The following is a 12,818-nucleotide window of genomic DNA, read 5'->3' on the forward strand; positions in this document are numbered from 1 at the left end:
AACGGGGCGCCTCTGCTTGCCTCCTCCCTGCCCCTCTGGCGGCCCACCCTCCCACTCTGCTTTGTCTTGTAACCATCACACGCTCAGTCCTGAGGCACTCCCATGGTAGCAGAAGATGCTGAGGTTCTGTGCCAGCATCTCAGTACTATCCCTGAGCTCAGCAGGCCCCAAGTACCACAACCCTGCCCTCTGTCACACTATCAGTCAAACTAAAGGAAGAAGACACAGACGTTCTGAGCTCCATTTAGAGACACCTTGAGTATATTTCATTTGATTCCATCCCAGCACTAAAAGCTCTCAGGACACTCGCTCCTTCACCTTTCCCTTCATCTCGTTTATGTGCTGACAAGAAGCAGGCTGGGCACACTGGGTTTACAGCGGGTTTGTGCAAAATATGGTTCGTGGGCTGGATCTGGCCAGCCAAACGTTCTCCTCCAGCCCATCACCACCCTCCAGGCCAAGGCTCGAGGAAAATGTTGTGCGGCGCAGCAGGGTGCTCAGCCAGCCTGCCTCCCATGGCCCTGGCCACACTGTTTCAGGATGTGCAATGGCCGGCGGCTGCCAACAAGTCTGCCTCTGTGCTGTCCTTGGGGGCAGAGAGGCAGCATGTCTGCACACAGCCCCCACCCCCAGCCCTATCCTCATGGTGTCCAGCCAATGGGAGCCACAGGGGAAGTGCTCTTGGGCACAGGCAGCATGTGGAGGCCCACTGCCCCCCACCCCCAACAAGAAACTTGCAGCAATACGTTTGTCTGCTAGCAGAAGCTGGCAACTTTGAGCGGTGTAGGGCCACCAGGGCATGAGGGCCCCTCTGTGCTGCTGAGTGGGAACAGCCTCTGTTAAATGCCTGAGGACCAGAGGCTGCAGCTTGCACCCCCTTGCAAGCTCCTCCTTGCTCCCCTGCGTTCTCCCAGGACAGAACCGCACTCCTCCACACAAACGCCCTACCCACCCCCATACCCCCTCCCTTAACATAAATGAAAAGTGCAGCTTGGGTCTGAATTCTTGGCTGTGCCACCCTCTCCACTGCAAAAAAGGATTGCCCACTCCTGCTTTAGAGCAATCAGCAATGCTTAGGGAAGCAGCTCTCTGCTTCTGCTGCCCTCTGGTGGCTACCAGAAAAGTCTGGCACAGGAAAGTGGACTTCAAAGGAAAGAATTACAGTGAGGGGCTCAAATTCCTGTACCTCCATCAATGGTATATAGCCATCATGTGCCAGTAATGCCCCTTTGCTGTGTATATTGGTCAGACTGGACAATCACTCCATCAAAAAATGTATGGCCACAGAGCAGCCATTAGGAATCTGAATACATGTAAACCTGTCCATGAGCATTTCAACGGAGCAGGCCATAGTATCCAAGACTTGGACACCTGCATCCTAAAACAAAGAGACTTTAACCCTGGCTTACAAAGGGAGACATCTGAACTGGACTTCAGTCTCAAGTTCAATACTTTATGCCTCCGTCTCAACAGAGGTAGCAATTACCTTATGCATTATAAGGGCAGTTTCCCCATCTTTGACATTCGTAGTGATCTCAGCCAATTCATTTAACCTAGCGGACACTTGGAGTAAGTAAGTGTCTTCCCTCTTCCCCTCACACCACCTTCTGTCCTCTGTAGCTGATTTGTCAGTTTCCATTTCATTTTTTTTCTGTCTTTCTGCCAAATTCTCATCACATCAGTTTACTTATCAGAATGTCCAGATTGAAAGAAGTGGGTCTGTCCCATGAACGTTCATCACCCAATCAATTATTTTGTTAGTCTTTAAAATGCTACAGGACTGCCTTTTTGTTTAGTGAGGGACAGGCACTCACTTGCCCAGGTTCTATATACAGACCTCCGAGCTGTTGAGATGACATCTAGTTTTGCTGTGGCAAGATTAGATCCCGGAGGACTTATGTGTCTCCTGGCTTCAGTGAAAGGAGTTCCTTTGATTTTGTTCCTAATTCTGTAGTACTATGTTTTCTGAGACTAAGTCCCAGCTTGACAAAGTCCTGGCTGGGATGATTTAGTTGGGGGTTGGTCCTGCTTTTGGCAGGGGGCTGGACTCAATGATCTCCTGAGGTCCCTTCCAGCCCTAGGATTCTATTATTCGAACGTGGTCCTGTGTTAGCACAGCAGTCAGTATTGGTTTCTAAGTAAGCTGATGCCCCCCTGGTGCAGCCACAGCACACTCAGCTTCAGCCCCAGTGCATGGGCAATCAGGCAGCGCAGCCCTGCAGTCCCTGCTAACTCCAGTGGGATGCCTAGACCGGAGCTCCCCATTCACATTGCCAGCTCTGACCTCTGGTGGCAGCAGATAACACATTCAGCATGACAGCAAAAGAAACTGCAGTTATCTTCTGAGACAGGCTTTTGGAAGTTTCAACGGTCCCTAAGTAGTAAGTTGTCAACTACATTTCAGGGAAGTAAGAGACAACTTTGAAGAAATATGGATAGAGCTTATTTTTCAAGGGCACTGCTATGCAATATTTTACTCATAATATAAAAATCATCTGGTTGTGTCATGTTTCACAGTCTCTTGCCTGATTACTGACTGAACAGAGATACTTAATATATATGCTCAATTTCTTCTCAGTAATTTGTTATTGGATACTGTTTTAGTGATATTAAGCACCAAAACAGGGAGGGATTTATCATTAAACACACTTCCATCTTTATATATTATAGTTTATACTGATCCAACCAATGCCACCTACAATAAATTAAAGTTGTGAAGATTAGTATGATGTAAGTTTCAAATAAAATGCAGTATCACAGACTTAAATAGATCCCCCGTGCAATGGGGTAATTACCTGACATTTAACTATAGTAAATCTCTCAGTTACACTCTAATTCTTTCACCCTCCCTTTCCTTCTCCCATTTGCAGAAGCTCATTTACAATCCATATAAGAAAAAAAAATCTGATTCATAGGCACAACTTGGGACTGTCATCATGATTACAATAAAGTCAAAACACAGCTTCTCTCATTATTAAGATGGTACTAAGCTTATTCTTATTCAACATGAAATGGAGGCCAGTGGCGATCCTGCAGGATGATTCAGTCTGGGTGCAGAAAGCATTTTCTTCAGCACCCCGCAATGGCACTGAGTTGTTCCCAGGATGCAGTGCCTCCGCACTAGCTACACCTAAGGACTGTGATATGTGGTCCTAACCAAAAATGGTAGCATTCCCTGAAAGCCAGCATGCCTGATAATGAGATTTCATAAATACGTGTATTTCTGATGTTTTCGTCTCACTGAGGACCAACTCTCTTCCTGTCTAATTCCCAAGTTGTCCTTCCAGCTGCATGACGATGAAAGTAGAGCCAACATGCAAGCTGAACTAGTGACACAAGGAGGTCATGAATATATGGCATAGTATGAACATTTTTTTTTTTGCTAATTAAGATGATTTTCATCTTCTGCAAGGACCCACTCTCTCCTGCACAGCCTAGAAGGCTGTAGGAAGAGGAAATAAGAGGCAGACTGCAGAGCAGAGTTATTGGCATGAGTGAGGCAATGTCCATGCACCAGCCAGCAGAAAAAGACAATGGCAACCTGGGGCGGGGGCAGAGGCAACACATGGGGATGCACTACCTGGGGTTATGCCCTCTTGATTTCTTGCTCTCCTTCTTTCTGGGACATCCAGTAGCGAGGGGCAGCAGCTCCCCCGGCTGGTTGCCCATGCAGTGCGAAAAGGAAGGATGTGTCATGGTAGCTGGCTGTAGGCTCAGCACCCCACCCCATGAAGCTGCTCTCCTTCCTTGCTGCTGTAGCAGCTGAGTTTCCCATTGCCTGCTTTGTAGGCCACCCAGTGAGGTGAGCTGGGAAGGGGCGGCTCTGAGCTCAAGAAGAGAAGCCGCAACTTGGGGGCGGTAACGTGGTCCTCAGCACCAAGCAGCTCAGGTGGAGCCCTGCCCTGCCCTAGAACCCCAGAGGTGAGTGAAGGGAGCAGGGTGAGAGTGGGAAAGGGGAGGGGGAAGACACACCCTGCTTCTGCTACTTCAGTGCATCCCCAGCAGCAGCAAAAAGTGACCGATAGCTCTCCAGTTTCCTGTGAACTGAGACGTTACAGCCCCAAGCACCATCCCACCCTGGCGCCATGCACCCAGGTGGCACCCGGGGGACTGGGCATCCCAACTGTGTTGTCCCTTTTCTTTGGCCTTCTTTCGAACCCTTGATAAATTGTGAAGATTGATCAGGCAGCCACTGAACCAAGAGCAGGAAGAGGAGATGGTGGCTTCTCTTGGCTGATATATGTATCAAGTTTCAGGCGGCAGAGACAACACTCGGGATGGTCATGTGCCCCCACGGAACCTCTCATTTCCCCTAGACACACACTATACACAGTGACATATCACCGCTGAGCTGAGCCCAGGTCTCCCACTCTGCTGCACTGATGGAGTCGTAGAGATTCCTCTTGGAGCAGAGTTGTCAGATTCCATACACAGGGCAGGACTGAGTACAACCCCTGAGTCCTTGAAGCAGGCCTGGGTGAGGCTACTGGGGATTCTTTCTCATGTACACCAGGAGATAGGCAGTTTCACCCCTAGAAGAAGAAAAGAACAAAAGAAATGTGCCCGTGAGAAGGGCTGTACTGAGCCCTACCACTCCACCCCAAGTTAGCTTCTTTCTAGTTGCCCTACCGCAGGTCAGCAGACCTCAGCTTTCCTTTTACGGTCGAGATAGCTCTGTAAGCATGACTGAGAAAAGGTGCTCTGTTGACAGGATGGATTCTCTCCACCTGCAAAAGGTAGGCAAGAGGGACCCTGATTGGAAGGTCCTCAAGTGCTTAGCACTTCACTCTCCTTATGGGCTGGGTGGCAAAGGGGGTGTAAAATGATAGGTCGCTGTTGCTCACACAATTGTGATTGTACAGTTTTACTACAGCCAGGTAACAGTGTATTACCACGGCCATCCTGTAAGAAGTGGTCTCCTGCCCCCAAGCTTATTCCAGACAACCACAATGCAGCATGGTTCCCATATAGCCACTAACCCCACAAAGCAGCATCAGATGAAGAGAAGACATGCCCCCTTACCAGTGGGAATGCGAATTTCCATAGGTACATTTGACATCATCCCATGACACCTGTATGGAAACAAGCAGTGTGCTGGTAAGAACTTGTGAGTGATGGTTACACTCCCAGACTTCAAAGCCAGAAGGGGCAATTGTGATTATCCAGGCTAACTCCCTCCACACTGCAGGCCACAAAACCCCATCCACCCACACTTCTATAATAGACCCCTAACTTCTCGCTGAGTTACTCAAGTTCTGAATTCATAATTTAAAGACTTCAAGCTACAGAGAATCCACCATTTATTCTAATTCAAACCAGTCAGTTGTCCATGCCCTAGAAAGCAGGGGAAGATGAATAACTCCCAGGGTCTCCATCAAGCTGACCTGAGTGAAAATTCCACTCTAAATATAGTCATCAGTTAGATCTTGGGCATGTGGGCAAGACCCACCAGCTAGATATCTGGGAAAGACTCCTCTGCAGTGGCTCAGGGTTCCCCCCATTTAGCGCGCCGTCTCTGGCCATTGATGATATCTGCTACCTGCAGTCACAAAGGGGTCACGTATTCCTGTAGGCAATCTCATCACACAGTCTGTGATACTGAGCCAGAAACAGGGGAAGCAGTAGCAGGCTAAATGACCAAATTCAATTTCTAAAGATGTATTGGAAATGCACATAGATGGTAATCAGGGTTATTCCTTATAAACAGCTAACATGGCCTTGTTAGATAGACTAAAGCAGGATTTCCCAAACTTTGTATAGTTGGAACCTGGTTTTTATCAGTACCTTTTTTTGTGGCCCACAAATATAAATGCATATAAAAAAATGAAAAATGAATACATTTTCATTGTTTATTATTTGTTCACAATCATAATAATACATAGCAATAATTCGTATATTTTCTAAGAACTGGTACTGGGCCGTGGACGACACTTTGGGAAACGCTGGACTAGAGCAAATGCAAACCTGTATTACTATAGAATTAAAAGTAATGCTAATTGTGTGCTTACTTATATCTTGTTAGAGGCCAGCCACGTAAACAGATGGTTCCTGTTTGTTACTATAGCTATTGATTCAGAGATCAATAGAGAATCTTAACATTTAGATGGAACTTGAGTGTAAGAATATCACTGGCTATAATTCTTCTTGAAGCCTGGCAAAGTGACATCAATTGCACAACAAAGAGAGAAGCATGTGCCAAGGCCAAGGCAGAATTCCATCATAAAACAAGGACTCTGAAAACTATTGGTGGACTGAGAAGGTGCAAGAACTCCAGCATCTCGCAGTCATCATCAATACGAGAAGTTTCTTCAATGCTACCAAAGCTGTTTATGGTCCGAAAAACCATGGAATTAATCCTCTGAGATCCAAGGATGGTACCCAACTCTTAAAAGACAATGAAGTAATCGCTTCTCACTGGAGGGAGCACTATAATGAGCTCTTGAACTGGCCCTCCACCGTGGTCCTAGAATCCCTTGACCAAATCCCTCAGCAACCACCTAGAGACAATCTTGCAATACTTCCTACCCTGAGTGAGGTCCAAACTGCCATCAAAGCAATGAAGTGCAACTAGGCAACCAGACTAGATGGAATCCCCACTGAAGTCTTCAAAGAAGGCAGGCCAGAGCTCCACAAACAGCTCCACCTCCTGATTCTTGAGATCTGGGAAAGGGAGCAGATGCTACAAGATTTCAGAGACACCCTGATCGTCAGTCTTTTCCAGAAGGGAGACAAGTCAGTCTGTGGAAACTATTGGAGCATCTCTCTCCTGGCAACGGCAGTGAAAATCTTAGCTTGACTCCTTACCACCGATTCCTGCCATGCTAAGAAGAAATTCTCCCAGAATCCCAGTGTGGCTTCCAGCCATTCCGAGGAACAGTGAACATGATCTTCACTGTCCCGCAACTGCAAGAAAAAATGTCATGAATAAAACCAAGCCTTATATGTGAGTTTCATTGACTTGACCAAAGTGTTCGTCTCAGTCCATCATAGCACCATGTGGACCATCCTCTCAAAGATCATCTGGTGCAAAAAATTAATTAGCATCTTAATGCTGCTCAACAACATCAAGACTGCCACAGTATTGAGCAGCAAGGGATCCCAAAGCAATTCCTTTGAGGTCAAAATGGGAGTCAAGTAGGGCTGTGTCATTGCCCCATCACTGTTTTGCATCTTTATCACCATGACCCTTCACTTCATTGATGGCAAGCTTCCAGATGGTGTGAAGATTGTCTATAGAATGAACAGGAAGCTTTTCAATCTCAGGAGACTGAAGATGAAAAGCAAGACCACCACAACCTTGATCATGGAGCTCCAGTAACTGGATGACAATATGGTTGCTGCTCTACCTCCCACAGCCATTCAGACCACCTTAAGTGCCTTCACTGAAGAATATGAGAATCTCGGCCTCATACTGAACATCAGAAGGACCGAGGTGCTCTACAAACCTTCGCCAATGGGACAATCTCATGCACCTTGAATTGAAGTCAATGGAGAACTCATGGAAAATGTGGAGCACTTCCCATATGCTGGAAATCATCTTTCCACTAAAATCAACATTGATGAGGTAATCCAGCACTGTCTGAGCCGTGCAAGTTCTGTTTTCATTCACCGGAGACAAAGGGTCTTTGAGAACCAGGACATCTGTGCCAAGACAAAGCTCCTTGTATAACATGCAGTGGCTGTTCCAACACTACTTTATGCATGTGAAACCTGGGCAACATGCAAGCATCATTTAAAGGCACTTGAACAATATCATCACCGCTGCCTAAGGAGAATCCTAAATCTCTCTTGGGAAGATAAGCACATGAACACTACCATCCTGGAAGAGTCAAACATGACCAACGTTGAAGCCATTATCATTCATCAACAACCTCATTGGACTGGTCACGTCGTTCGGATGTCTGATCAGCGCCTCCCACAATACATTCGTTTTTCCAAATTGGAGGAAGGACAGAGGAGCACTGGGGACCAGTGGAAGTGATAAAAGGTTATGTCGAAGGCACACATGAAAAAGTGCAGCATCAGTATCGACACTTGGGAGAACCTTGCCCAAGAACATCCCCAGTGGAGAATGGCAATATGTGAGGGGGTGGCACAGTCTGAGAGGCCCTGCCACGGTGCAGATGAGAGAGGCGGAGAAGAAGAGCATTAGAAACCGCTCTACCCCCCTCCAACAGCTACCAACCCGGCCTCTTCTGTGCTAAGACCTGCAGCACCAGAATTGGGCTGATCAGCCATCAGTGGACTCACAAATAGGAGGATAACATGAAGTTGTCCTGCTCATTATGGAGTGACTGCCAAGAAGAAGAAGGTTTGAAGTGTGTAGTAAACTGTCTATTAGCTGCTTATCGATAATTACCTTATGCTGATGAATGCAATTTGTTGCCTGTGTAGGAGGAATAGCTGATTCTATTTCAGTGCATCTGTTTCTTTTGGGATTTGTAGAACTTTTAGTATGGCAAATAAGATTTTCAGTAATCCTCACCATATTTGACTTGGATATCTGGATGAGAGCCCATGGCTGGATTGTTTTATAGAAACGCTATTTTTGGCTCCTGAGTAACCAGTAAGCTGTTGTGGGGAAGGATAGCTCAGTGGTTTGAGCACTGCCCTACTAAACCCAGGGTTGTGAATTCAGTCCTTGAGGAGGCTATTTAGGGGTCTGAAACAAATAGATTTAAAAAAAAAAATCTGTGAGAGATGGTCTTTGGCCCTGCATTAAGTCCAGGGCAAGGGACTGGACTTAATGACCTCCCACAGTCCCTTCTAGCTTTATGAGATGTGTATCTCCATATATTTTATTATTTTTATTTAAGAAGCTGCTTTGCTGCTGGCTTGGATAATCTAAATATTAAAATAACCACCATACATAAACTTCTCAAGATCAGTCTTACAGCCAGTTGGGTATTTTAGCCCCTACTGCTGCCCTTAGAAGCCTGTTCCAGAACTTCACTCCTCTGATGGTCAGAGACCTCTACCTTCTTGCAAGCCTAAGCTTGTTGATGGACAATTTAGATCCGTTTGCTCTTGTGTCATCATTAGCCCTTAACTTAAATAACTCCTCTCCTTCTCTGGTGTTTATTCCTCTGTTGTATTTATAGAGAGCGTTCATATCTCTGTTTGGTTAGGCTAAGAAAAACGGCCTCCTAAAGTCTCTTTTGTAAGGTAGGTCCTCCACTCCTCTGATGAGCCTAGCAGACCTTCATCTGTAGCACTGTGTGCAGCTCTGATCTTCCAGGTTTAAAAAAGCTGAATTCAGACTGGAACAAGTACAAAGAAATCTCCACAGAACCTTGTATGATGATAACAACACTTCCCTATCTCTCCTGAAAAATACTATGCCCGATACATCCTACGACTGCATTAGCCTTTTTCACAGCCACATCACATTAATCGTTCATAGTCATCCTGCAATTGCCTGGTACATCCAAGTTTTTCTTCTCTTTTGTCACTTCTGACTGATATGTCCTACACTTACAGCAAACATTCTTGTAGTTACTCCCTCAGAGTATGACCTTGCACTTTGCATTACAAAGCTTCATCCCATTTCTATTAGTCCAGTTTTGAAGGCCATTCAAAACTCCTTGAATGATAATGCAACCCTCCTCTGTACTGGCAATACCCTCCAACTTTGTGTAAGTGGAAAATTTAAATATTGATCATGATAAAGGCATAGACATTCCATAGAGAGGTTCTACTCATCCCTTTACAATAACCGTAGGTCCATAATCTTCTATGAAAGGCAACTCTACCCTTTCTCTTCACCGCTTTCCTAAAGACTATATTGAATAACTACATGTATGTTAGATGACTGTGTCTGTGAACAAAACCTAGCAGCCTAAGGACTTTACTATCTACAGAAAGCGGCAGTCTTTCTGCAATCAGTTCAGTGCATGTTATTAAAGAAAGAGAAACACTGTGTGCTCTCTTAGGCCATTTCTACACAGGCCACTTCCTTTGGAAGTTGCATGCTAAAACACGGAGCGAAAAATGCTAATGAGGTGGGGATGCAAATTCCCCGTGCCTCATTAGCATAATGTCACATGATTTGGAGTCCAGAAGACCGTTCTTCCGGACTCCAAAATGCCATGTAGAAGCACAGCCACCAGGGAGGCTTCCGGAAGGAAGTCCTTCTTCTGGAGACCACTTCTCCCCAAAAATTTTTGGGAAAAAGGGGCCTCCGGAAGGAGGACTTCCTTCTGGAAGCCGTCCCCGCCCCCCCCCCCAAGGGCTGCACTTCTACACGGCGTTTTGGAGTCCAGAAGAATGGTCTTCATTTGCGTCCGCGCCTCATTAGCATTTTTCACTCTGTGTATTAGCATGCATTTTCGAAGGAAGTAGCCTGTGTAGAAACGGCCTTAGGGTATGTCTACATTACAGAGTTATTGTGGACTAGTTTATTCTGGAGTTATTATTCCAAAATAGGCTATTTCAGAATAACATGTCTACACTGCAGGGAAGCCGCAAAATAAGCAAAACTTATTCCAAAATAGTGTGTTCACACACAATAGAGCCTATTTTGGATTAGAGCCCTTGGAAGAACTACTTCCAGGTGCTCTAATCTGAAATACCATATCTACACAGCAGCTTTATTTTGAAATAAAATATTCCAGAATAGCTTATTCTGAAATAGCCCCTATTCTCTATCTACACAGCCACATTTTGTAATAGATATTTTGAAATAGGCACTATTCCTCCTCCAATGAGTTTTACCAAATTCGAAATAAGACATCTGCTGTTTTGAAATTATTTCAAAACATCAGTTGCGTTGTGTAGACACTCAAAAAGTTATCTTGAAATAGTGGCCGTTATTCTGAAATAACATTGCTGTGTAGACGCACCCTCAGGAAGAGCATTTTAGTTATTTCCTCTCTTACTCTAAAATAAAAGTCACTGAGGCTATGTCTACACTAGCCCAAAACTTCGAAATGGCCATAGGAATAAGGGGATTTCAAAGCAGCCGGGGTCCTTTAGAAAAGGAGCCCTGTCTAGATGAGCCGCGCGGCGGTGAGCTGCGTCAATGTCGAAGTGCCACGGCTGCTGGCATTCTAATGAGGCGCTGAATGTGTATTTCAGCGCTTCATTAGTAAACTTCGAAATGGCCATTTGCATGGCCATTTCGAAGTTTTGGGCGAGTGTAGACACAGCCTCAGACTGAAAGTACAGTAACTCCTCAATTTTACGGACCGTGATTTAGTGCACTTCAAGAACAACAGACAACCCCATTGTTCCCAAAATCCCCTAAGTGACTTACCGCTGCTGCAGCCTGGAGGAGCAGCCAGAGCCAGAGCCACCACACACTCCTTTCACTGGGCGTGGGGTGCATAAGTGGGCAGCCAGCACTTGCGTACACACCCCACCTGTGGTGGGAGGAGTGCTTGGTAGCTCCAGCGGCAGTTCCTCCAGCCACATACGGCAGAGCAGCTCCAGCCATCCATGGGGGGGGCCACTTTCGGCAGCTCAGAAGGGCGCCTCCAGCAATGTGCAGCGTGTCAGCTCCAGCTGCATGCAGCAGGGCACCTTTGGAGGTGCGAAGGGGCACCTCCAGCCACAGTCTGGCAGCTCCAGCCATGCAGCGGGCTCCAGTGAGTCCAGTTCCAACTACAGCAACTCTCGTGAGTCACTGGCTTTTTTGGGGAGGGACTGGGACTGGAGGAGCCTGGCAGGAGTGGCTGAGCGGTAACCCTCATTTAATGGACTTTTGGGAATAACGGACACCCCTCCCCCACTAGTCTGTTATATTGAGGGTTTCCTGTATGGTTTGCTCTTTGTCTAGGAAAAGCATGGTCCTCTTCTCCGCTGGTACCAGATCAGCTCCAGCTGTTTATGGCATAAGGGAATGGGCTGGAGCCATGAGCTCAACACCAATCCAGCCACACACATCAACCTGAGTGAGAGGTGCTTCTTCTTGGGCATAGCTGAAGATCAAAAATTGCACAGCAGAAATGATACAAGAGTTGTGGGTCTGGCTGTCTCACCTGACAGACACTGGAATCATTGAAGCAGTACCATTTGCAGTCTGTGAGACTTCGAATGTAGGCACAATAGTGACCAAAACTGGCTAATCCCGAATGAGCAACGACACCAAAGAGATCATACTGCCAATCTGCCTAAAAAGAACCACAAAGAGATACTGTTAATGTAGCAGAGACCAAATCCTGGCTGGTGACCCGAGACAAGCATCCATAACAGACGTCCACTTCCTTCAGAAATATCCTCCCCGATCAAGTGAGGCAATAAAATAAAAATGGCCCTGTCTGGAAGACAAAGATTATTTTCTTCAGTTTTGTGTAACGGGACTTCTTCCTAACTATTCAGTTCTCCCAAATAGGCAGCTGGACACCCAGGCACTAAATGCTTCATAAATACCACCAATTATATTAGATTTTTCTATTGCTCTTACAGTCAAATTCTGGTTGCTCTCCACAATCCAAAGAAACTGGTTGTATGTAGGGATGTTTTCTGGAGACTAGGTAATGCGGAGAAAGGTAAAGTTCCTTTTAAAATCCAAGTAGGGAACAGAAAAAAAAAAAACAGTCTGCAGCCAGAACTGTAATTTCAGGGCCATGCAGCTCTCCCATAACTTGAGGGGTGCAAAAAGTTTGACCAGCAATTTCACACAGGCACATATCCAGCACCTAGGTCCCCGTCCTGTTGAGATGAAACCCTCCTGTAGTGGCACAGATCATGTGAAGTTGTCTGATTAAAATACGACCATATAGATCACTGTTGCAACCACGATTACATATTTGCAACAAATAATGTACAAAGTGAGGTGTCTATGAAAAGCTTATGATTAGCTGGTTATGACTATGCTG

General features: G+C 46.1%; 1 protein-coding gene across 2 annotated transcripts in view; it reads right to left on the reverse strand.

Moving 5' to 3' along the window:
* Positions 1-1,010: 1,010 nt before the first annotated feature.
* The window catches only part of USP18 (ubiquitin specific peptidase 18), a 46,211-nt gene continuing 34,403 nt past the window's right edge, over positions 1,011-12,818 (reverse strand). For both annotated transcript variants that reach the window (XM_074983763.1, XM_074983762.1), the window contains exons 10-12: positions 11,979-12,110; positions 5,023-5,072; positions 1,011-4,532 (exon numbers count right to left, since the gene is read on the reverse strand). In XM_074983763.1, coding sequence (XP_074839864.1) covers positions 4,484-4,532; positions 5,023-5,072; positions 11,979-12,110 — 231 coding nt within the window. In that variant the 3' untranslated portion in view covers positions 1,011-4,483. The remainder of the gene's footprint in view (positions 4,533-5,022; positions 5,073-11,978; positions 12,111-12,818) is intronic.

This window comes from Carettochelys insculpta, chromosome 1 (assembly GCF_033958435.1).
Source record: "Carettochelys insculpta isolate YL-2023 chromosome 1, ASM3395843v1, whole genome shotgun sequence".
NCBI classification, from domain to species: domain Eukaryota; kingdom Metazoa; phylum Chordata; order Testudines; family Carettochelyidae; genus Carettochelys; species Carettochelys insculpta.